Raw genomic sequence first — 23,061 nt, forward strand, 5'->3', positions numbered from 1 at the left:
AGCCCGAGACAAGAGGTGCATCTGAACTGGTGAGGTTTTTTGTTTTTTTAAATTTAATCGGTGGGGACGTCTCAATTTTCACTTTTTTATGGTGACCACTCAATAGCTTAAGAGATGGGACTCAAATTGGTGACAGGTACTGTAAGTAAAAGGGTATCTGGCTCAGCACTCCATTATAAAGGTTTTTACAAGTGCCTAATGGCGTGAACCTGGTCGGCGGAGACGGCACAGCCAGCCCGCCTCTTCCCCTGCGTTTCGTGTTCCCACGACCGAGTCACATGGGCCGGCACTGATTGGCCGGCTGGAGGTGAGAGGCGGTGGCTTCCAGGAGGAGCGCTAGCCAATGGGAAAGCACCGTTCGTGCGGCCGCTCCCTCCACCTGCTCCGAGCCGAGGGGCAGGGCTGGCCGGGCGCGGAGGCGTCACGCGCTCCATGGTAACGACGCTCGGCCGAAGATGGCGGCCGGGTGGGGTGGCGGGGCGGATAACACGGGTGCAGGCCCGGGCCCGGCTCGGTGGCGCTGGAATGGGTCCTTGTGGGTCCGGGGCGTCTTACTCCTGTTGGGCGGGTTCCCGACCAGCGCCGCGTCCATTCCGGTAGCCCTGAGCAGTTCGCCTCCCTGCCGGCACCACGTTCCGTCCGACTCTGAGGTAGGATGGGGAAGGGCTGGCGCAGGCCCGCGATGGGTAAAGTGACTCGGGAGGGTCCTGACCCAGGGACCCGAGAAGCTGTTGTGGAGCCGGGAGCGAAAGGGTGGCGGAGCCCGAACTCTCCCGGGGACGCAGCCCGCTCCGCGCGCAGCATCCTCTCAGGCGCCGCGCGGCTCTCGCAGCATTTGTTCCGATTGCTTTCTCACGCGCAGGTCTGGCACGGCGCCCCGGCAGTGGGCAGCCCCGGCAGTGGGCAGCCCCGGCAGTGGGCAGCCCCGGCAGTGGGCGGCCCAGCGCTGGCCCAAGGACCACGCTGTGCGAACCACGGATCTAAAGATCGCGGAAGGAATTGTTAAGGGAGCCAGAGGCGTGGAGAGTTTTTGAGGGTCTCTGGAGGCGAAATTCCAGTTTCAAGTTTTCTGCGTTATACTTGCTTTCAGTCCCATCCCCCTGCCCTGGAAGGCGCCCCTCCCCCATTTTCCTGGAAACTTTCTCAGTTTGTTAGTCTCCCAGCCTGAGTCAGCCTGTTGGAACCACCCTAGGGCCATATTCTGTTTTACGGTTGCTTCTTCCACTTAGTGACTTAGTCTGCAGGTGGATCTTGCCTTTCCATTTAAGTTGTAAAACTTCTTAAGTTTTGTTATCCCTTAGCTCAAAAGGGAGCCTGTGGTCATCAGTATTCTGTAAGGGAAGGAAGGATAGTACCTGAGGCAGTGTTCCAGTTTGTCCTACTACTTTCATCTAGAAAGATTCAGTTAGAAAATTTCAGGTTAGCACAGATAGTTAAGTCTACTCATTTTTGTGATAATGTCCAAGAATGTTATGGACATAAACTAAAATGATTGTTTCGAGGTCAGGAGCTTTTAGCATGACTGAGTTCTTGAGAGGAAAAAAATAGATTCCAGGAAGCCCAAAGCATTTTTTGAAAGTTTTTATCAAGGATTTATTTTGGTACAACAAGATAAGGGAGAAATGGAGAAACATATCCTGCTCTCCTTCCAGGGAATATGAATTAAAGATTTCTAGAAGGGGGATGCTGGAGGGGGAGTGCTGTGAATGGCCTAGTGGCCTAGTGGTAGAGTGCTTGCCTAGCATGCACGAAGAACCTGGGTTCAATTCTCTGTACTACATACATAGAAAAAGCCAGAAATGGTGTTGTGACTCAAGTGGTAGAGCTGTAGCCTTGAGAAAGCCCAAGGATATTGCTCAGGCCCTGAGCTCAAGCCCTGGGACTGGCAAAGGAAAAAAAAAACTTTGTAGAAGTAATTTTAGTAGCTGGTTTCTTCTAGTGGTTGTATAACTTATTTATACTGCTGGGGATTGAACCCAGGGCCTCACCTATGGTAAGCATTCACTGTACCACTGAGATATGCTACCAGCCCTACAACTTGTATTTGAACACCTGCAGTGGGGCAAAACTTGGATGACCAGAAGCAGGCCCTTTGGTCTTTGGAGATGACCGGAGGCTAGTGCTCTGCCACTTGAGCCACAACTCCAGTTTTTTTAGTGTTTAATTAGCGATAAAGAACAAACTTTCCTACTTGGGTTAGGATGTAGCCTCCTGAGTAGCTAGGATTAGGGGCATGAGAGACTGATGCCTAGCTAAAGTTTTTATGGATCTGAAAGTTCCCTGCTACTTGTACCCTACTATTTCTGTTTGTGCCTCCTGCCTGAACAAACTTAATAGTGACCATACTTTCAGACATTTATAAAACAAGCTATAAAGGCCTCAACCCTAATAAACTTCCCTAGGTCTTTATAGAGTATTCTATCATTACATACTCATTCTAACTGCTTTAACCAAGACATTGTAGGGGAAGTGTTTATGGTAGTCATGCTGGGAAATTATGGTAAAGTATTTTGACTTATTTACCATGTTCTCAACTAAAACATGTTTTGGTTCATGTTTTGCGTAAATTAAAACAAAAATAGAGGGCAGGAAAGTGGGAGAATAACAGGAAGGGGTAAGAATGTTCAAGAACTATTGTTCTAGCATATACTTCAAGGCTCACCTCAGGAATAGTTAGGCACTCAGGAGACTGAGATTTGAGGATCATAGTTTAAAGGTAGTCCAGGCAGATCAAAGGGTGAGACTTGTTTCTTCAGTAAATTAGCAAAATGTGTATGGAGGCATGGCTTAAAACCTTAAGAAAAACACACACCAAGTCACCTACAGTTTATTGTCATCCAGCTGACAGGCCGACCCTCTCCGGGGTAGGGACAGTGCTTGTTTCTGTGCACGGCGCGGGGGGGGGGGGGGGGGGGGGGTTATATGGCTAGGGAGATGGAGGTAATTTGTGAGGTTTGTAAGAGAGGGGAATTTTGTCATTGCAGGGCTTAGGTTAATGGTTGCAGCTGCCTGTGTAACCTGATAAGATAAAGTCTGAGTTAGCTAATTTGGAGAAGGGGCCTGTGTCACCAGATGTCCAGGAAAGGCCATGTTTTGCAGCATGACCTAAGACGGTGGAATAGCTCCTAAGATGGAGGTTAGGCTAACATAGCTCAAATGGCAAAGCACCAGCTTTGAGCGGAAAAGCCAAGAAAGAGGGCAAAGCTCTAGTACTATCATAAAAAAGAAAAATATATAAATAAACCAGTCACTTCCCCATTATGCTCCCCTTCCTTATTTTTTATTTTGATAGAATTTATGAATAATGAAATATCACAAATATGTCTCTGTATATCCATGTAAAACTTACTACCTTGTTGCAATACAGAACTTTTCTGTCTCTAGAAAAGTCCTGGTCTGACCTCTTTTCTAATTGCTTTAACATTTTTCTATTTCTGGATTTGTTGTGTTTTATTTTGTTACACTGCTTAAGGTTCAGCGAACTTCTCAAGCCATAAGTTATTCTTTCACCAAATCTAAACTCTTTTTTTTTTCAGAAATATTTTCTGTCCCATTATTTAGTCTTTGCATAAGTTTACTACTTATCTACTTCATGCTGTTTTCTCATTCAATGATATTTTTATTTATTTTTGGGAGGGGGGGTTCATTGGGCTCAAACTTGGCCAGGCACTGTCCTTGAGCTCTTCAGCTTAAGGCTACCACCCTACCCTTGAGCCAAGCCCCACTTTCCATTTTCTAGAGTTCAATTGGAGATAAGAGTCTCAGGTCCTTTTGTACCCAGGCTGACTTTGAACCTTGATCCTCAGATCTCCTCCTGAGCAGCTAGGATTACAGGTGTGAGCCACCGTGCCTAGCCATGTTAAGTCTTCTTTGCCTTGGGTAACATTTTATTAATCTTCAAGTTAATTGAAGCCTCTCCCATTAGTTCCTACCTCTCCCTCCCCCCTCCCCCCCCCCCCCCCCCCGGCTATTTTCCAGGCTACCCTCAAACTCAGATCCTCCTCCTTCAGCCTGATACCTATAATGGTTTGTTCTTTTGAGGTATAAAATTCCATTTGGTTGTTCTTTATTTTTTGTGCTGGAGCTCCCCATCTACTTATTATTTATTTCTCTTTATTCCCTGAGCACATGTACCCTACATTAAAATAATTGTTAAAATTGAAGTCATTTGAAGATTAGTTTCTATTCATTCTTTTTTCTTTCTTAGTACAGGATACACTTTCTGTTTTGTTATTATGACTGCTGCTTTTGTACTAAGTAATGAACACAATGAATAATAAATTGTAAAGATTCTACTGCACTCTTTTGAAGAATGAGTGTTTTTCTTTTTGTGCTTATTATTTCTTTACTATTTTTAGTAGTATTATTTTGGTTGTACTTGAATTTAAACTATGGCTATGGTCTTGCACTTGTTAGGGTCTCTACAACTTGCAGGCTCCCTAAAACTAGCCATGCCTCCAGGATAGGAATTTTTTTTCTAGCTGACTATTAAGTTAGATATACTCAGGGCTGAAAATGTGTCTTAGTGGTAGAGTGCTTGCCTAGCATGGTTGAAGCCCTGGGTTCGATTTCTCAGTACCACATACACATAAAAAGCTGGAAGTGGTACTGTAGCTCAAGTGGTAGGGTGCTAGTCTTGAGCAAAAGAAGCTCAGGGAGTATGTTCAAGCCCATGACTGGCCAAGAAAAAAAAAAAGCAAAACCAAAGAAAATCCCTTGGATATACTCAAAAGTACAAACTCTTGTCTCCTGTATTTTGTAGCAGTTGATGCCTTTCTTGGTTTCCCCAGCTTTCTGCAGCTGTTCTTTAATATGTTTATCGTTTATCCTGTACATACGCAATTTACTAATCAGCCAGAAAACTTAGTGATCATTTAAGGATTGGAGTAGGTTTCATATGTAGATTTATAGTATCCTCCAGGGCTTCCTCTCCCAATGTTTCTTGCCTAACTTTCTGGTGCAGAAACTTTGAGTCTGGGCTGGGAGTTTGGCCTAGTGGTAGAGTGCTTGCCTAGCATGCACGAAGACCCAGGTTCGATTCCTCAGTACTACATACATAGCAAAAAGCCAGAAGTGGTGCTGTGGTTCAAGTGGTAGAGATCTAGCCTTAAGAAAATCCAGGGACAGTGCTCAGGACCTGAGCCCAAGCTCAGGACTGGCAAAAAAAAGCCCCAAAACTCTGAGTCTTCTACTCTATTAAAGCCACTGTTACCCTGACTTCTGTCACTCCAAGGGGCATGGATTGGGAAGTGCTCTTAGGCAAAAAGCTAGATGTATAAATCTCAGAGGCACAATTCATGTTTTTCAAGGGTAAGTCATTTTAGATTTTGTTGTTTTTTGTCCCAGTATCTTCAAATAGTGTGTGTATGTGTGTGTGTGCGTGTATGTGTACACACATATTTGGTTGGTTGTGGGCTTGGGTGCTGTCCCTAAGCACTTTAGCTCAAGGCTAACGCTCTACCACTTGAGCAACAGTGTCCCTCCCCATTTTCTGGCTATTAGTTCGAGATAAGAGTCTCAGGGACCTTAGTGCCTGGACTGGCTTTGAATCATGATCTTTGAATCTCAGCCTCCTTAATAGCTAGGATTACAGGCGTGTGCCACTGGTGCCTGGCAGTACTTTTTGTTGTTGTTTCTTTTTTCTTTTCTTTCTCCTTGCTTCCTTCCTTCCTTCCTTCCTTTCTTCCTTTTTTTTTTTTTTTTTTTTGGTGGCCAGTCCTGACTTGAATTCAGAGCCTGAGTGATGTCCTTGGGCTTTTTCAAGACTAGAGCTCTACCACTTGTGCCACAACTCCATTTCCGGCTTTTTCTATGTATGTGTATGGAATCAAACCCAGATATTCGTGCATGCTAGGCAAACACTGTACTTCTAGGCCAAATTCCCAGCCTACTTTTATTTTTAAAAATATTATTGGAAGGGGCCAGGAGCGTAGCCTGGTGGTAGAGTGCTCTCCTAGCATGCACAAAGCCCTGGGTTCTATTCCTCAGTACCACATACACAGAAAAAGCCGGAAGTGGTCCTGTGGCCAAAGTAGTAGGGCTGTAACCTTGAGAAAGCCCAAGGTCAGTCCCTGAGCTGAAGCCCTGGGACTGGCAATAAATAAAAATAAAATAGTATTTGTTTCAAATATTTTGTACAGATTTTCTCATATGTTATTTACAAGGAAATTGCTCACATTTAGCAACTGTTTCATTTCTGGAAGACAGCAGTTCTCAAAGTCTGCTTTTAACAGGCTAAGCTTTATTTTTTTCTTTCTTTTTTTTTTTTTTTTGCCAGTCCTGGGCTTAAGCTCTGGGCCTGAGCACTGTCCTTGGACTTTCTCAAGGCTAGAGCTCTACCACTTGAGCCTCAGCACCACTTCTGGCTTTTTTCTATGTATGTGGTACCAAGGAATTGAACCCAGGTCTTTGTGCATGCTAGGCAAACACTCTACCACTAGGCCAAACTCCCGGACTCCAGGCTAAGCTTTTTATTCTGTACTTCTGCATGTAGTTATTTGCACCTAAATGTAGAGATAAAGTAATGGTGTTTCATTCTTAGAAGTTTTTAAAAATACTGTTATTTTTTGAAGCATATTCTCCTTACTATGTTCCTCTTATGTTTGACTTAAATTCTTCCTTCTGTGATCTATATTTATTTTATTCATATTATAAAATGTCATGGAATTTGTTTTCTTTTTTTTTTCTTTTTGCTAGTCCTGGGGCTTAAAGTCAGGGCCTGAACATTGTTCTTTGGCTTTCCTCAAGGCTAGCACTCTACCACTTTAGCCACAGCACCACTTCCAGCTATTTCTATATATGTGGTACTGAGGAATCGAACCCAGGTGTTCGTGCATGTGAGGCAAGCACTCTACCACTAGGCTAAACTCCCAGCCCCAGAATTTGTTTTCTTTACCTTAAGATCAAGGACTGTAAGTTTTCAGTTTGTGCTTCTTTACCATACTGCTTTACATCTGAAGGTGTTCAATGTACATTTAAGTTCATGAATGTAGGCTGGAAGACATTGGATTCAGCCCCTAGCAGGGAGTGGGATAATGGCAAAAAGGAAAAACAAATCACACTAACCTCAAACCTTCCTAGGAAATGTGGGTTGGAATGGAAGGGGGAAAAACTTGAGGCAAGGTGTAACAGAATATGCAGTGTCATTAGGTCAGTGTAATAGAGTGGGCGATAAATATTAGGAAAATCTATGAGTTTATATATAGCATTAGATCAAAGGTATATCCTGCAGCCGTTTTTCTATAGAAAAAGCATAAAATTCCCTTTTCCTTACATAGATCTTCAGAAATTGTATAAGAAGAAAAATGTGACACAGAGACACATATCAGCCAAACTAAAACTATATAAAAAGCAGCAACTAAGTGACAGAGAAACTAAAAATCTTTTTGGCGCCTGTTTCCATAATTTCCTCAGATTCATAATACGAGTGTCCTTGACAATATTTACTTATAAATAGTACTTGAGGTTCAAAAATGCTGAAATAGTAGAATATGAGCCAAAGGATTTTCTTTTTACTGGATCTTGAACTTGAGATTTGGGTTATTAGCTTTAAATTTAGATTTTAATTGGCAGACAAGATCAGTACATTCTATTATATGCAAATTCTGTCTTCATAAAGGAAAATGCATAGGTCTTCTTTTTAAAAAATTCAAATCTGTTCCTTTTTTCAGGTCATAAATAAGGTTCATCTTAAGGCAAGTCATGTTGTAAAAAGAGATGGAGATGAGCATTTAAGAATCAAGACTGTATATGATAAAAGTATTGAAGAGTAAGTACACTATTGTTTTGTCTTGCTATATAGCACAAGCTGGCCTGGAATCCACCATTCTCCTGCCTCAGCCTTGTCACCTGTTCATTGTCAATCTAAATATTACACATATATTCACCTATTGCCTAGTTATTTAATTTCATTAGTATAAAATATAACAGTGAAATGTTAAAAGCCATGAAATATGATTAAAGCCATAGGAAGTAATCACCAACAATTTACACAGATCAAATACCTGCTTGGATGTGGTCTTAAAATGCAGTTGTCAATAATTGCTTGCAGGAAAAATAAGAAATACTAATATAAACAAATAAGAAAGTTTTCAGGGTTCAGGAGGCAGAGATTGGGAGGATCTCAATTTGAGGTTAGTCTGGGCAAAAAGTTATCAAGACTCCTATCTGAATCAAAAAGCCAAGTGAGGGCAGGGAGTGTGGCCTAGTGGTAGAGTGCTTGCCTAGCATGCACAAAGACCCACATTTGAATCCTTGGTACCACATACATAGAAAAAGCCTGAAATGGTGCTGTGGTTCAAGTGGTAGAGCTTTGTCTTTTATTTTATTGTTGTGCTGATGTAAAAGGGTTATAGTTACATTCCTCAGGTAGTGGTACATTACTTCTTGAACATTTTTATCCCTTCTCATGTTTTTCTCTCACTTCCCCTCCCCCCACCCTAGAGCTTTGTCTTATAAACCCAAGGCTTTTCTTGCCAGTCCAGGGGACTGAACCCAGAGCCTGACCACTGTCCTTGGGCTTTCCTCAAGGCTAGAGCTCTACCACTTGAACCACAGTACCACTTCTGACTTTTCTATGTATGTGGTACCGAGGAATTGAACCCGAGTCTTCATGCATGATAGGCAAGCACTCTACCACTAGGCCAAACCCCCAGCCCAAGCCCAAGGCTTTTGAGTTTAAATCTCCATACCACTAAAGTAAAAGAGTGCAGTTTATAACATTATTTGCCAGAGAGACTACATAATTATGTAGTGTGTGTGTGTGTGTGTGTGTGTGTGTGTGTGTGTGTGTGTGTGTGTGTTTGGTTAGGTTTTTTGGTTTTTTTTTTTTTGCAGGTCCTGGGCCTTGAACTCAGGGCCTAGGCACTGTCCCTGAGCCTCCCTGTATTAACCTAGTGTTCTACCACTTTAACCACAGTGCCACTTCCAGCTTTTTTCTGAGTAGTTTAATATAAGAGTCTCATTGGGGCCCGGAGTTTGGCCTAGTGGTAGAGTGCTTGCCTAGCATGCACGAAGACCCGGGTTCAATTCCTCAGTATCACATACATAGAAAAACGCCGGAAGTGGTGCTGAGGCTCAAGTGGTAGAGCTCTAGCCTTGAGAAAGTCCAAGGACAGTGCTCAGGCCCTAGCCTTCAGCCTAGGACTGGCATACACACACAGACACACACAGACACACAGACACACACACACACACACACACACACACACACACACACACACACACACAAAGTCTCACTGACTTCCTACCTGGGCTGGCTTTGAACAGCAGTCACCAGATTTTGGTCTTCTGAGTAGTTAGGATTACAGGCCTGAGCCACCAGTACCCAGCCTATATAGTATGAATTTTATGTAGTGTAAGAGGATCCAGAAAACAGATCAATTATGAGCCTGGAAAACTGTTTGGAATCATTGGTATTTCTTTTTTTTTTTTTTTTTTTTTTTTGCTATTAACAAGATTACTGCTTTTATTTCTTTTTTTTTTTTGCATTTTTTTTATTGTAATTAGTAAAAGGGTTACATGATATTTGCCAGATAGAAGGTGCATTAAGGAATCATTGGTATTTCTTATGTTTTTTTCTCCATTTGAACAAAATAAGATTCGTACCATGCTTTGGTAGAGTAGTCTCTCAATGACTTACCTTGAGATAAGTTGAGATTTTGGCAGACATACTCAATGGTGTAGAGATGTGCCTGTCCATGTGGCATTCCTGTATTAATATGAACATATGACATAGACTCTGCCTTTGACTGGCAATTTTTTTTTGGGGGGGGGGGCAGTCCTGGAGCTTAAACTCAGGGCCTGGCTCTGCCTCTGAGCCTCTTTGTGCTCAAGGTTTGTACTCTACCACTTGAGCCATAGTGCCACTTTCGGCTTTTTCTGTTTATTCGGTAGAAAGGAATGGAACCCATGGCTTTATGTGTGCTAAGCAAGTATTGTACCACTAAGCCACACTCACAGCCAGGAGTGGCAATTCTTATGTGTCATGTCATTATTTTCAGGTTGCTCCCTGAGAAAAGAAATCTTGTGAAGGTATGTATGTAATAAGTACTTACAAATTGTATACTTAAAATGAATAGATTGTATTATATCTTAATTATTGGTAAAAAAATATAATCGGGACTGGTTTGTGAATGACTGGACAAAACATTTTGTCAATGAATGTATTTATCATGTTATCAAGGGTATTGCTATGATGCACTTACCAGAACCTTGTCACCTATGTTATAGTTGGATATTAAGTCAGTATTCTCATTATTTAAAAACCTTTCCTAAGGTTTTTGGGAGTAGGCATGTTTAAGATAGAGCTGAAGGACACTATTCTCTTGGTGGGAATGTTCATTCTCCTGAAGATTAACTGACCAGAGTTGACTGTATATGTGCTGACCTTATCAGAGTTTTAAATGTGGAATCACACACACACACACACACACACACATGCATACACACTATAAACCAACTCAATATCAATCACAAAAATTGGTAAATTTGAACCTAAGATTCCCTTTACATGTCCCATATTTAGCATAAAGCAGGCCTAAGTTTAATATCCAATAACACACACATACACATATAACTAGTTAACTTAGAACCTAAATCAGTCTTGAATTTTAAGTCATCAGTTGTTGATTACAGAGAGTTATTTTTTATTTATTTCTTTTTGCCAGTCTTGGGGCTGGAACTCAGGGCCTGGGCACTGTCCTGGGGTTTTCTCAAGACTAGAGCTCTACCACTTGAGACATAGCACCACTTCTAGCTATTTTCTGTGTATGTGGTACTGAGGAATCAAAACCAGGTCTTTGTGTATGCTAGGCAAGCACTCTACCACTAGGCCAAACTCCTGGCCCAGAGATTTATTTTTATTTTATTTTTTATCAGTCATTGGGTGCTATCCCTGAGCTTTTTCACACAGGGCTAGTAGTCTGCTACTTTGAGTCACAGCTCCACTTCTGGTTTTCTGGTGGTTAATTGGATATAAGAGTCTCTCAGACTTTCTTGCCCTGGCTGGCTTTGAACTGTAATTCCCAGATCTCACCCTCCTGAGTAGCTAGGATTATAGCTATGAACTCACAGTACCCAGCAAGATTTGTTTTTAATTTTTAATTTTTTTTTTTTTGGCCAATACGGGGCTTGAACTCAGGGCCTGGGCACTGTCTGGGCTTCCTCAAGGCTAGCACTCTACCACTTCTGTGTATGTGGTACTGAAGAATCGAACCCAGGGCTTCATGAGCACTTGACCACTAGGCCACACTCCCAGTATCTTGAAAATTTTTACTTAAGTGGGAGTAGGAAAAAATCCTAGTGCTGAATTCTCAGACAGAAATATAAAATAAGAGAATTTCTTTCCTCCCAGACTTCTGTTTCTACTTGCACACTGTCTTTCACTCATGTCTGTACTCTTGAATTATAGACCTTTTTTTTTTTCTTTTTCCTGCCAGTCCTGGGGTTTGAACTAAGGGCCTGGGAACTGTCCTTGGGCTTTCCCAAGGCTAGCACTCTACCACTTGAGCCACAGTGCCACTTCCAGCTTTTTCTATGTATCTGGTATTGAGGAATCAAACCCAGGACTTCGTGCATGCCAGACAAGCACTCTGCTACTAGGCCACACTCCCAGCCAGGCATAGAACTTATCTTTCTTTTTTTCCTTTTTCTTTTCTTTTTTCTTTCTTTTTTTCTTTTCTTTTCTTTCTTTCTTTCTTTTTTTTTTTTTTTTTTTTTGTTGGTCATGGAGCTTCAACTCTGGGTCTGGGAGCTGTCCCTGAGCTCTTTAACTCAAGGTTATTGCCCTACTCCTTGAGCCACATCACCCCTTTTAGTTTTCTAGTGGTTAATTGGAGATAAGAGTCTCATAGACTTTAATGCCTGGACTGGCTTTAAGTCAAGATCCTCAGATCTCAGCCTCCTGGTTAGCTAGGATTATAGGGATGAGCCACCTGCCCAACTCAGAGCTTTTCTTTCTAAGTCTCATGTCATTCATATCCTGTTCTACTTGTTTAAATATGCTTCTGATTGGATTTTTTTCAACTTATTTAGAACAAACTTTTCCCACAAGCTATTTCTTATTTAGAGAAGACATTTCAAGTTCGTAGACCTGCTGGCACTATCTTACTCAGCAGGTATGTTACACTGAATACTGATCATTTTCCTTATTTATGTACTTAAAGTTTATTAGAGAAAGAGTACACTTTCAGTAGACTGAAAGTTGATGATCTCCAGTGAGGAATGGCCTCATTTTTTACCCTTCTACCAATATGGCAAAAATGAAGTTTATATTGGGATATTTTATTATGGCTTATTCTTGCTGATCAAATTGCAAGGTATTTAAAAAGAATGAAAATCCATGATAAGATGTTTTTTGTTTTTTTGGGGGGGTGGGGTCATGGGGCTTGAAGTAGGCCTTGGGGCTGTCTCTGAGTTCTTCAGCTCAAGGGCTACCACCCCTACCCTTGAGCCAAGCCCCCCTTCTTAAGGGATATTTCTAAGAATATTTACTTTCATCTCCTCTTTCCCTCTTCTACATGGCGATAAGATTAATTATGAAATATTGGGATGCTTGAAAATTTCTTATAGAACTAAGCCTTTTCTTAAACTGTTTTGCTAGCTAAACAGTCATCATTATTAATGAAGTAATATAGTTGCTGTCAGTTTATTACTGTGCTTTAACTGTTTTGAACTTTTCTTTTTTTCTTGTAATTTAAATTTTGTTGAACAAATGAATCAAAGACAATGTGCAACAAACCAATACCTTCGGAAAGAAAATGATCCTCATCGATACTGTACTGGAGAATGCGCAGTGCATACAAAATGCGGCCCAGTCATTGTGCCTGAGGAGCATCTCCAGGTAACTCACCTGCTGTTAGTACTGCTTTCTGCCCTATAGTGTAAACATGGGGAGAGTTTGGATTTATCTCACCAAGAAATTATTATGGACTTAAGTACAAAAGCATAGCTACATTTTTCTTTTCTTTCCTTCTTTTTTTTTCCCTGGGTGCAGTGCTGGGAATTAAACTAGTACCTCATGCATGCTCGACATGTGCTGTACCACTCAGCTCCACCCTAGTTCTGTAGCTTCCACTTCCTTACCAAAAGTAATCACAGATAGGCTGATTTTATTTTGCTCCCTCATGTGTCTCTGATCTTGGAACTTGGAATTTTATCTTTATTCACCAGAACAACTTTTACTAGGTATGTATCTTAACTTGGGTTGTTTAGTGTGTTTGTGTGTGTGTGTGTGTGTTTGTAATTATGGAGATTTGAACTCAAGGCCTCACATTCTCACTCCACGACACTCGACCACTTCAGTCACACTAGACTAGCTTTTTGTTCATTAAATGAAAATGGACTTTCTCAGCCTTTTCTCACCAGGTTGTCTTGGAACCAGTTTCAGTTACCTTTTTTTAAGGGCAACTTTGTATCTTTTTGTTGTATACCTAGAAATTTATTGCATAAATTTAAGAAGCCAGAGGTAGTGGTTACATGCCCCTTAATTGCCTACTTGGAAGACTGAAGCAGTAGGATCTCTTGAGCCCATGAGTTCAAATTCTAGCTGGGACACCATAGGGAGACCCTGTTTCCAAAAAAAGTGGGGGCAGGGGGCGATGGTGGGGGTGGGAGGTTGGCCTAGTGGTAGTGTGCTTTCCTAGCATGCACAAAGACCCATGTTTGAGTCCTCAGTACCACATACATAGAAAAAGCTGAAAGTGGTGCACAGGCCCCGAGTTCAAGCCTCAAGAGTAGCAAATAAATAAATAAAAATTGTTTATTTGAAATAGGGAAGGGAAGGGAAAAAATAAGATGATTGGGAGGGGATGGGGAGGGAAAGTGGGACAAACATGAGAAAAGGGTATCAGTTTTCAAGAAGTAACTTACCCAGTACCTGACAAATGTAACTGTAACCCTCTGTACATTACCCCAATAATAAAATACAAAAAACAAACAAACAAACCACTTTAGGCCGGGAGTTTGGCCTAATAGCAGCGTGCTTGCCTAGCATGCATGAAGACCCGGGTTCAATTCCTCGGTACCACATACATAGAAAAAAGCCAGAAATGGTGGTGAGGCTCAAGTGGTAGAGCTCTAGCCTTGAGAAAGTCCAAGGACAGTGCTCAGGCCCTGAGCTCAAGCCCAGGACTGGAAAAAAAAAAAAAAGAAGAAGAAGAATTGAGTAGAAAGAGAAAGAAATATGGATTTTCATGGTTTGTTTTTTTGTTTTTGCTGGTGTTGGGACTCAACCTGGGCTTGGGTGCTGTCCCTGAGCTCCTTTCTGCTCAAGGCTAGTGGTCTACCATTTTAGCCACAGAACCCATTTGGCTTTTTGTGTGATGTAATGGAGATAAGAGTCTCATGTGGTTTCCTGCCCAGGCTGGCTTCAAACTGTGATTCTGAGATCTCAACCTCCTGAGTAGGTAGGATTACAGGCATCAGCTACTGGTGCCAAACTTAGTGGAGTTTTTGTTTTGTTTGTGCCAGTATCAGTGTTTGAATTCAGAGCCTTTAGTTCCTACTTAGCCTTCTTTCTCATGGCTAGTGTTCTGGCACTTGAGCAGATGAAATCTCTTGGACCTTTCCTCTAGGACTGTCTTCATGAGAGATCCTCCAGGTTTCAACCTCTTACTGAGTAGTAGGATTATAGAAATGAACTGTTGAATCCCAGCTTCCTCTCCACCCCCAGTCCTGGGTCTTGAGCTCAGGGCATGAGCACTGTCCTTGCACTTTCTCAAGGCTAGAGCTCTACCACTTGAGAGGCACCACACCACTTCTGACTTTTTCTATGAGTGTGGTACCAAGAAATAGAACCCAGGCCTTCATGCAAGCACTAGAGGCAAGCACTCTACCATTAAGGAAACTCCCGACCCTCGCTTTTTATGTGTGTATGGGTGTGTGTGAAAACAAACAAACAAACAAAAAACAACAGAAGTCTTTGGGAAGGGGAAGGGAAACTGGTAGAAAAACATGAAGGGATATCAGTGTTCAAGTGTACCCACTGCCTGACAAATGTAACTAACCCCTTTTTATATCACCCAGACAATAAAATATAATTAAAAAAAACAAACAAACAGGGCCGAGAGTTTGGCCTAGTGGTTAAAGTGCTTGCCTAGCATGCATGAAGACCCAGGTTCGATTCTTCAGTACCACATACATAGAAAAAAGCCGGAAGTGGTGCTGAGGCTCAAGTGGTAGAGCTCTAGCCTTGAGAAGTCCAAGGACAGTGCTCAGTTCCTGAGCTCAAGCCCAGGACTGGCAAAAACAAACAAACAAACAAACAAAAGCTGGGAGTGGTGGCTCATGTCTGTAATCCTACTACCTACTAGCTACTCAGGAGGCTGAGATCTGAGGATCAAGGTTCAAAGCCAGCCTGGGCACAAAAGGACCTGACACTCTTATCTCCAGTTAACCTAGAAAATGGGAAGTAGGACTTGGCTCAAGGGTAGGGAGGCAGCCTTGAGCTGAAGAACTCAGGGACAGTGCCCAGACCAGTTCAAGCCCCATGATTCACCAAAAAATAAAAAATAATAATAAAAAATATATATATATCTCACAAGTCTCATCACATTGTCCAGGCTGCCCTTGAACTTAACTGATACTTGTACCTCATCCTATCAAGTACTAGGGCTACAAGCTTCCGTGGCTGGATTTGAATAAAAATTTAGGGATAGTAAATAAAGGTTAAATAATACTAAGTTTATCATCACTGTCATATTGTTGCTTCAGCAAACCATATTTTCAGTGTGATTTTTCTGGTTTTCTCCACCCTGCCCTTCCATTTCCCCTACCCTGATATAGCAGTGCAGGGTCTGCCGAGGAGGGAAGTGGCCCTGTGGGGCAGTGGGTGTGCTGGACCAAGAGGGCGTCCGGGATGCAGACTTTGTTCTCTATGTTGGTGCTCTGGCCACTGAGAGATGCAGCCATGAAAACATCATTTCTTATGCAGCCTATTGTCAGCAGGAAGCAAAAATGGACAGGTAAACTTCCCTTTAAGACTTAATTCCCGAGACCCAATATGGAAACTCTTAAGTGAAATTCAGATGTTAACATTTAGCAAAAAAAAAAAGAAAGAAATTGCATGCTTGATTATAACTGTCATTCTTGTTTATGGTGATACTCTAGTCAGAATGAAAGAAAGAAAGCTGAACAACTTCCTTTGACTTTTTTCTCTGCAGCTTCTCTTACATTCTTTTTTTTTGTGCCAATCCTGGGCTTGAGCTCATGGCCTGAGCCCTGTCCTTGGACTTTCTCAAGGCTAGAGCTCTACCACTTGAGCTTGAGCACGACTTCCGGCTTTTTTTTTTTTTCTATGTATGTGGTACCGAGGAATTGAACCCAGGTCTTCGTGCATGCTAGGCAAGCACTCTACAACTAGGCCAAACTCCTGGCCCCTGACCCCCTCTTTTTTTTTAAAGAAAAAACAAAGCAAAAAACTAGTCCTGGGCACTGTCCCTGAGCTTCTTTTTGCTCAAGGCCAGCACTAGATCTTGAGCCACAGCAACACTTCTGGCTTTTTCTGTGGTACTGAGGAATTGAACCCAGGACTTCATGTATGCTAGGCAAGCACCCTTCCACTAAACCACATTCCTAGATCTTCTCTTACATTCTTAGCCTTTTGTCTGAAAATGTAAAAAGTCTGCTGTCAAGGTCTTTCAAGGTAAGTACCTCCCTAGGAAACAACTTGTTAACTTTAACATCTTATGCAGGTTGTAAAGTATTTAAAGACAACTACTATTCACCTAATTGTTATCTCATTTGTAATATGTTATGCTGAACTATTTTTTGTTTTCATTATTTCAAAAGATTTTCCTTGCCGGATGTGGTGGCTCACACCTGTAATCCTAGCTACTCAAGAGGCTGAGATCTGAGAATCAAGGTTCAAAGCCAGTCTGGGCACAAAAGAGCCTGAGACTCTTATCTCCAGTTAACCACAGAAATCAGGAAATGGGGCTTGGCTTATTGGTAGGGCTGTAGCCTTGAGCTGCAAAACTCGAGGATAACGTCCAGGCCCAGGGGTAGGATGGTAGCCTTGAGCTGAAGAGCTCAAGGACAGCACCCAGGCCAGATTCAAGTCCCATGAACCACCAAAAAAAATTTCCTGGTAAATCATCCAGCTTTGAAGTAAAAAATGATTGTTTGTGCAAGAGATTACCTGTTATAACCAGACAACTCGATTGAAGGCAGTGGATAGATTATATGTAACACTCTTAAATTTAGGAAACATTAGAATGACAGAATCATGTGCAAGTAAGGACTAAGGCCGAAGAGCTCAACACCCATTTCTTAGTCCCAATACTTTAGAGATCTCTTTCTCTTTCATTAATAGTAATCTGCTGTAAGTGGGGAGAAAAAGAAAGTATTAGTTAAATCAGGTACTCTGTTCATCAAAACTGAACTGTCACTCTTGAGGAAGGATACATGGTGAAAGTCACCACGTGTTAGGAAAAGAAGTCTGGTGCTTTAATGTGGTTGTTTGGTGAAATCAAAAGTCCTAGCCAGGTACAGTGGCTCATGCCTCTAATCCTAGGTACTCGGAGGCTGAGATCTGAGGACCACGGTTCAAAGTCAGCCTGGGCACAAAGACCATGAGACTTTTATCTCCAGTTAACAACTAGAAAACTGGAAGTGGCACCATGGCTCTAAGGGTAGGATGGTATCCTTGAGCTGAGGAGCTCAGGGACAGTGCCTTAGGCCCAGGAGTAAGATGGTAGCCTTTGAGCTTGAATTGCTCAATGAACAGCGCCCAGGCCCAGAGTTCAAGCCCCATGACTGACAAAAAAAAAAAAAAAAAAAGAAAGTATAATATAGTATCACCTATTGAGTGTGTTATTGCAGTATAGCATGCTTTTATGCAATGTATTTTTTTAATTAAAGAATTTATTAACATTGGGGCCGGGAGTTTGGCCTAGTGGTTAAAGTGCTTGCCTAGCATGCATGAAGACCCGGGTTCGATTCCTCGGTACCACATACATAGAAAAAAGCCGGAAGTGGTGCTGAGGCTCAAGTGGTAGAGCGCTAGCCTTGAGAAAGTCCAAGGACAGTGCTCAGGCCCCGAGCTCAAGCCCAGGACTGGCAAAAAAAAAAAAAGAATTTATTAACATTGATTTTTACATCATATTTCAAATGTCATGTTTAACAAACAAGTATTTAAGAAGGGAAGGGAATCTCTGGATATATATATATATATATATATATGTATATATATATATACATATTTTATTTATTTATTTATTTATTTTTTTTGCCTGTCCTGGGCTTGAGCTCAGGGCCTGAGCACTGTCCTTGGACTTTCTCAAGGCTAGAGCTCTACCACTTGAACCTCAGCACCACTTCCGGCTTTTTTCTGTATGTGGTACCAAGGAATCGAACCCAGGTCTCCATGCATGCTAGACAAGCACTTTAACCACTAAGCCAAACTCCCAGCCCCGGATACTGTCCTTGGACTTTCTCAAGGCTAGAGCTCTACTACTTGAGCCTCAGCACCACTTCCGGCTTTTTTTCTAAGTATATGGTACCGGGAAATTGAACCCAGGTTTTTGTGCATGCTAGGCAAGCACTCTACCACTAGGCCAAACTCCTGGCCCTGTGCAATGAATTTTTGTAGTTGTGTATACAGTGATCTTTTCCAATAAGCTACCTTTAAATTAATATTATTTTGTGTTCATTGTTTCTCATTAACAAAATTTGAAGTGCTAAATGAATGAGGTACTTGCTAAAATGAGATACTTTCTTAAATCTTTTATTTTTTATTTATTTATTTTTTTTTACCAGTCCTGGGCTTTAGCTCAGGGCCTGAGCACTGTCCTTGGACTTTCTCAAGGCTAGAGCTCTACCTCTTGAGCCTCCGCACCACTTCCGGCTTTTTTCTATGTACATGGTGCCGAGGAATTGAACCCCGGTCTTCATGCATGCTAGGCAAGCACTTTAACCACTAGGCCAAACTCCCAGCCCCTTAAATGTCTTTTAAAGATATACTTCCAAAATAGTAATGCTACAGAATTTGGTTCTTTATCTTAATTTGCATTTAGACTATGGATTGCATATACACAAAAATCTCATCATTAAATGTCAACAACAGAACATTGCAGAACAAAGTACCTAATATTTGTTTTATTTTTAATTTTTATTTATTTATTTTGTATTTTTTTTATTGTAATTAGTAAAAGGGTATTTTTATTTATTTTTTTTATCATTCATGGGGCTTGAACTCTGAGCCTGCGTGCTGTTCCTGAGCTCTTCAGATCAAGGCTACAGCCCTACCCTTTGAGCCACAGTCCCAGTTCCAGTTTTCTGGTGGTTAATTGGAGATCAGAATCTCACTGGTTTTTGTGCTCTGACTGGCTTTGAACCTTGATCCTCAAATCTCAGCCTCCTGAGTAGCTAGGATTACAGACATGAGCCACCGTGCCGAGCACATACACCTTTTCTTTCTTTCTTTCTTTTTGGCCAGTCATGGTGCTTGAACTCAGGGCCTGGAGCACTGTCCTTGGACTTTTCTCAAGGCTAGAGCTTGAGACACAGTACCACTTCCAGCTTTTTTTCTATGTATGTGGTACCGAGGAATCGAACCTGGGTCTTAGTGCATGCTAGCCAAGCACTCTACCACTAGGCCAAACTCTCAGCCTCCATATGCCTTTTTATATTAAGCTTTCACTATGCTTATAAAAGCTGTGTTGAAAACTGTATTAGGGTGAGACTCATTTTCCTGAAGGAGTGAGAAGGACATAAATTCCCAGATTGAATAGACTGTATGCTAGTTAACCCCATTTCGGCTTTTCATAATGCTAATGGCACCTAATTATGTTGATAGTACCTAATGCACCTTAATTGTCTTCTGGTGAGAAAACCCATACAGGTATCACACAGACGAAATCCCATAAGAAGGTATGCGACAACTTCACTGCCTTGCTCTGTTCATACCACTTTTGTGGTCAGTTCACCCTTGATATGAGTGAGTAGCTAAAGAATAAATTATCTTTGTGGCAATGACTATGAAGCCACTCATCTCTATTTACATCTGGAGATTTTGGTTTCTCTGGACAGGAATATTGAATCTTTTTGAGAAAATCTTCTTTCCAAACTGGTATATTTCATGAATTCACTTCTTGGTTGATTACACAATAGATTGTCAGCAGAGTATGTGAACAAAATAGACAGCATATAATAACCTTATACTTGGAAATAAAATGTATGCTTTTACAATGTGATACATATTTTATAGAAAAATATTTTGTTATGGGAACCTGTAAAAAACACACATATGCACACACACACACACACTAAGTTGAATAGGATAGTTTAAGCCTGGAATCTTAGCTATTTGAAGGCAAAGATGGAAAACCAAAATTAAGTCCAGCACAGGCAAAAAAGAAATTGGTAAGATTTTCTCAACCAATAGCAGGGCATAGTGGGACATTCCTGTCATCCACAGCAAATGGGGAAGTACAATTAGGATCACAGTTCAGGCTGGACTAGGTTTATAAACTGAGGATGCTTCCTAAAGGGCTGGGAGTGTAGCCTAGTGGTAGCTTGCTTGCCTAGCATGCATGAATCCCTGGATTTGATTCCTAGATACCACCTACACAGAAAAAGCTAGAAGTGGTGCTGTGGCTCAAGTGGTAGAACACTAGCCTTAAGAAAGCCCAAGGACAGTACCCAGGCCCCGAGTTCCATCCCCTAGTCTGGCAATAAATAAATAGATAAATAAATAAATAAATCTATATCTAGGGGGCTGGGAGTTTGGCCTAGTAGTAGAGTGCTTGCCTAGCATGCACGAAGACCTGGGTTCAATTCCTTGGTACCACATACTTAGAAAAAGCCGAAAGTGGTGCTAAGGCTCAAGTGGTAGAGCTCTAGCCTTGAGAAAAATCCAAGGACAGTGCTCAGGCCCTGAGCTTAAGCCCAGGACTGGCAATCAATCAATCAATCAATCAATGTATATCTATTTATCTCTCTATAGTAGCTACTTAAGCCAAGATTGCAGTTTACATTAGAAAAAAGCCACAGGAACCTGGTGGCTCATGCCTGTAATCCTAGCTACTCAGGAGGCTGAGATCTGAGGATCAAGGTTCAAAGCCAGCCCGGGCAATACAAAGTGTTCATGAGACTCTTTTCTCCAATTAATCACTAGATAATGGGAAGTGGGACTGTGGCTCAAGGGTAGGGTAGTAGCCTTGAGCTGAAGAGCTCAGGGACAGCACCCAGGCCCAGGGGTAGGGCCATAGCCTCAAGCTAAAGAGGTAAGTGACAACGCCCAGGCCAGAGTTCAAGCCCCATGACCCCCACAAAAAAAGCCACTGGTACTTGCCGCTGTCAAAAGCCACTACAGTGGATACTGATGGTTGATAAGAGCTTGAGGAGACATCTTGGCTGTTGAATGATGTCTCTTAAGAGTTTTATACCTGGCAGTGATATATCTTACATTCTAACATTTTTTCGTTTGTTTTTGGGGCAGAGCCTTACTCTGTAAGCTTAGGCTTACATTAAACTCACTATATACCCAAGGCTGGCTTTAGAGTCACTATATATTCCAGGTTGACCTTAAACTGGTGATTCTTTTGCCTTAGACTCCGAAATGCTGGGTTTATACATGTATACTACCATACCTCTCTATTGATGAGATGCTAAAAATCAAATGTGGATATTTTTTTTTCTTCTTTTTTTTTGGTCATAGGGCTTGAACTCTGGGCTTGGGTGCTGCCCCTGAGCTCTTCATCTCAAGCTAGCACTGTACCACTTGAGCCACACCACCACTTTCACGTTTCTAGTGGTTAATTGGAGATAAGAGTCTCACAGACTTTCATTCTCGAACTGGCTTTGAACCTTGATCCTCAGATCTCAGCCTCCTGAGTAGCTAGGATTACAGGCGTGAACCATTGGCGCCTGGCAGAATTTGAGTTTTCTGCATTGACTCCTTCCATGTTGCAATACATTACAATGAAGTATAGTCCATGAATTATATCCTTTTGTTCAAACAGGTGTTGATTTGCCATGCCATGACAGTGCAAAGGATACATGTCTTGACAGTAAAAGATGGTGAAAGCACCAGGCATTGGTAGCTTACACCTGTAATCCTCACTGCCCAGGAGCATGAGATCTAAGGATTGAGGTTCAGTACCAGCCTGTGCAAAACAACCCATGAGACTATTATCTCTAGTTAACCACCAGAAAGCCTAAAATGGAGCTTGTAGCTTTGAGCAAGAAAAGGCAAGAACTATGCCTAGGCCCTGAGTTCAAGGTCTAGCACCAGAACACACACAAACACACACACAGAGTGAAAGCTACAAAGTAACATTGGATATTAAAGCAAGCATCTTCTATTCTTGAACAGTTTTGATAGAGAAGTGTTGGCTAGTAAATATTGTTCTGGAATATAATTTAAAAAACTCAACGTCTGTTTTAACAGGCCAATAGCAGGATATGCTAACCTGTGTCCAAATATGATCTCTACCCAGCCTCAGGAATTTGTTGGGATGCTGTCTACCGTGAAACACGAGATTATTCATGCTCTGGTAAATGTCCTTCCTCATGCCTTTCTCACTGTGCTCTGATATTCAAATGTGATTCCAGTGTTAAGATTACATGGATTCTTCAGTTCAGTAAACCTTTCTTAATGAGAATTTTTAATGACTGGTAATGAGTGGGTAGTTCGAGTTTTACTGTCTAATATAATTTACAATTAAGTATTAGGTTAATGAGATTTTTTTTTTAGAGAATAAATAAACCCTCTTAAGATAAAAGCTTTGGGTCAGGAGTTTGGCCTAGTGGTAGAGTGCTGCCTAGCATGCACAATGACCTGGGTTCGATTCCTTGGTACCATATACATAGAAAAAAGCAGGAAGTGGTGCTGTGTGGCTCAAGTGGTGAGCTCTAGCCTTGAGAAAAAAAGCCCAATGATAGTGCTCAGGCCCTGAGTTCAAGCTCCAGGACTGGGGGGGAGGGGGGGAAAGATAAATGCTAATTAATTCAGAAACTTGCATTCCTTTTCCCTTGTGTACAAAACATTGAAATTTCACTGGATGCCTATGGAAATTAATTTTTTTATTTAAAAATATTATTAGCCAAGTATCTGTAGCT

The 23,061-nt window shown here is 41.7% G+C and overlaps 1 protein-coding gene across 1 annotated transcript in view; it reads left to right on the plus strand.

Annotated features, from left to right (window-relative positions):
- The first annotated feature begins 430 nt into the window (after positions 1–430).
- Lmln (leishmanolysin like peptidase) overlaps positions 431–23,061 on the plus strand; it is a 61,102-nt gene continuing 38,471 nt past the window's right edge. Inside the window, exons 1-7 of the mRNA XM_090344828.1 lie at positions 431–650; positions 7,671–7,768; positions 10,002–10,032; positions 12,034–12,116; positions 12,724–12,841; positions 15,784–15,962; positions 22,391–22,496. Coding sequence (XP_090200954.1) covers positions 456–650; positions 7,671–7,768; positions 10,002–10,032; positions 12,034–12,116; positions 12,724–12,841; positions 15,784–15,962; positions 22,391–22,496 — 810 coding nt within the window. The 5' untranslated portion in view covers positions 431–455. The remainder of the gene's footprint in view (positions 651–7,670; positions 7,769–10,001; positions 10,033–12,033; positions 12,117–12,723; positions 12,842–15,783; positions 15,963–22,390; positions 22,497–23,061) is intronic.

The sequence above is a fragment of the Megascapheus bottae genome, chromosome 1 (genome assembly GCF_031878675.1).
Source record: "Megascapheus bottae isolate mThoBot1 chromosome 1, mThoBot2.hap1, whole genome shotgun sequence".
Classification (NCBI taxonomy): Eukaryota; Metazoa; Chordata; class Mammalia; order Rodentia; family Geomyidae; genus Megascapheus; species Megascapheus bottae.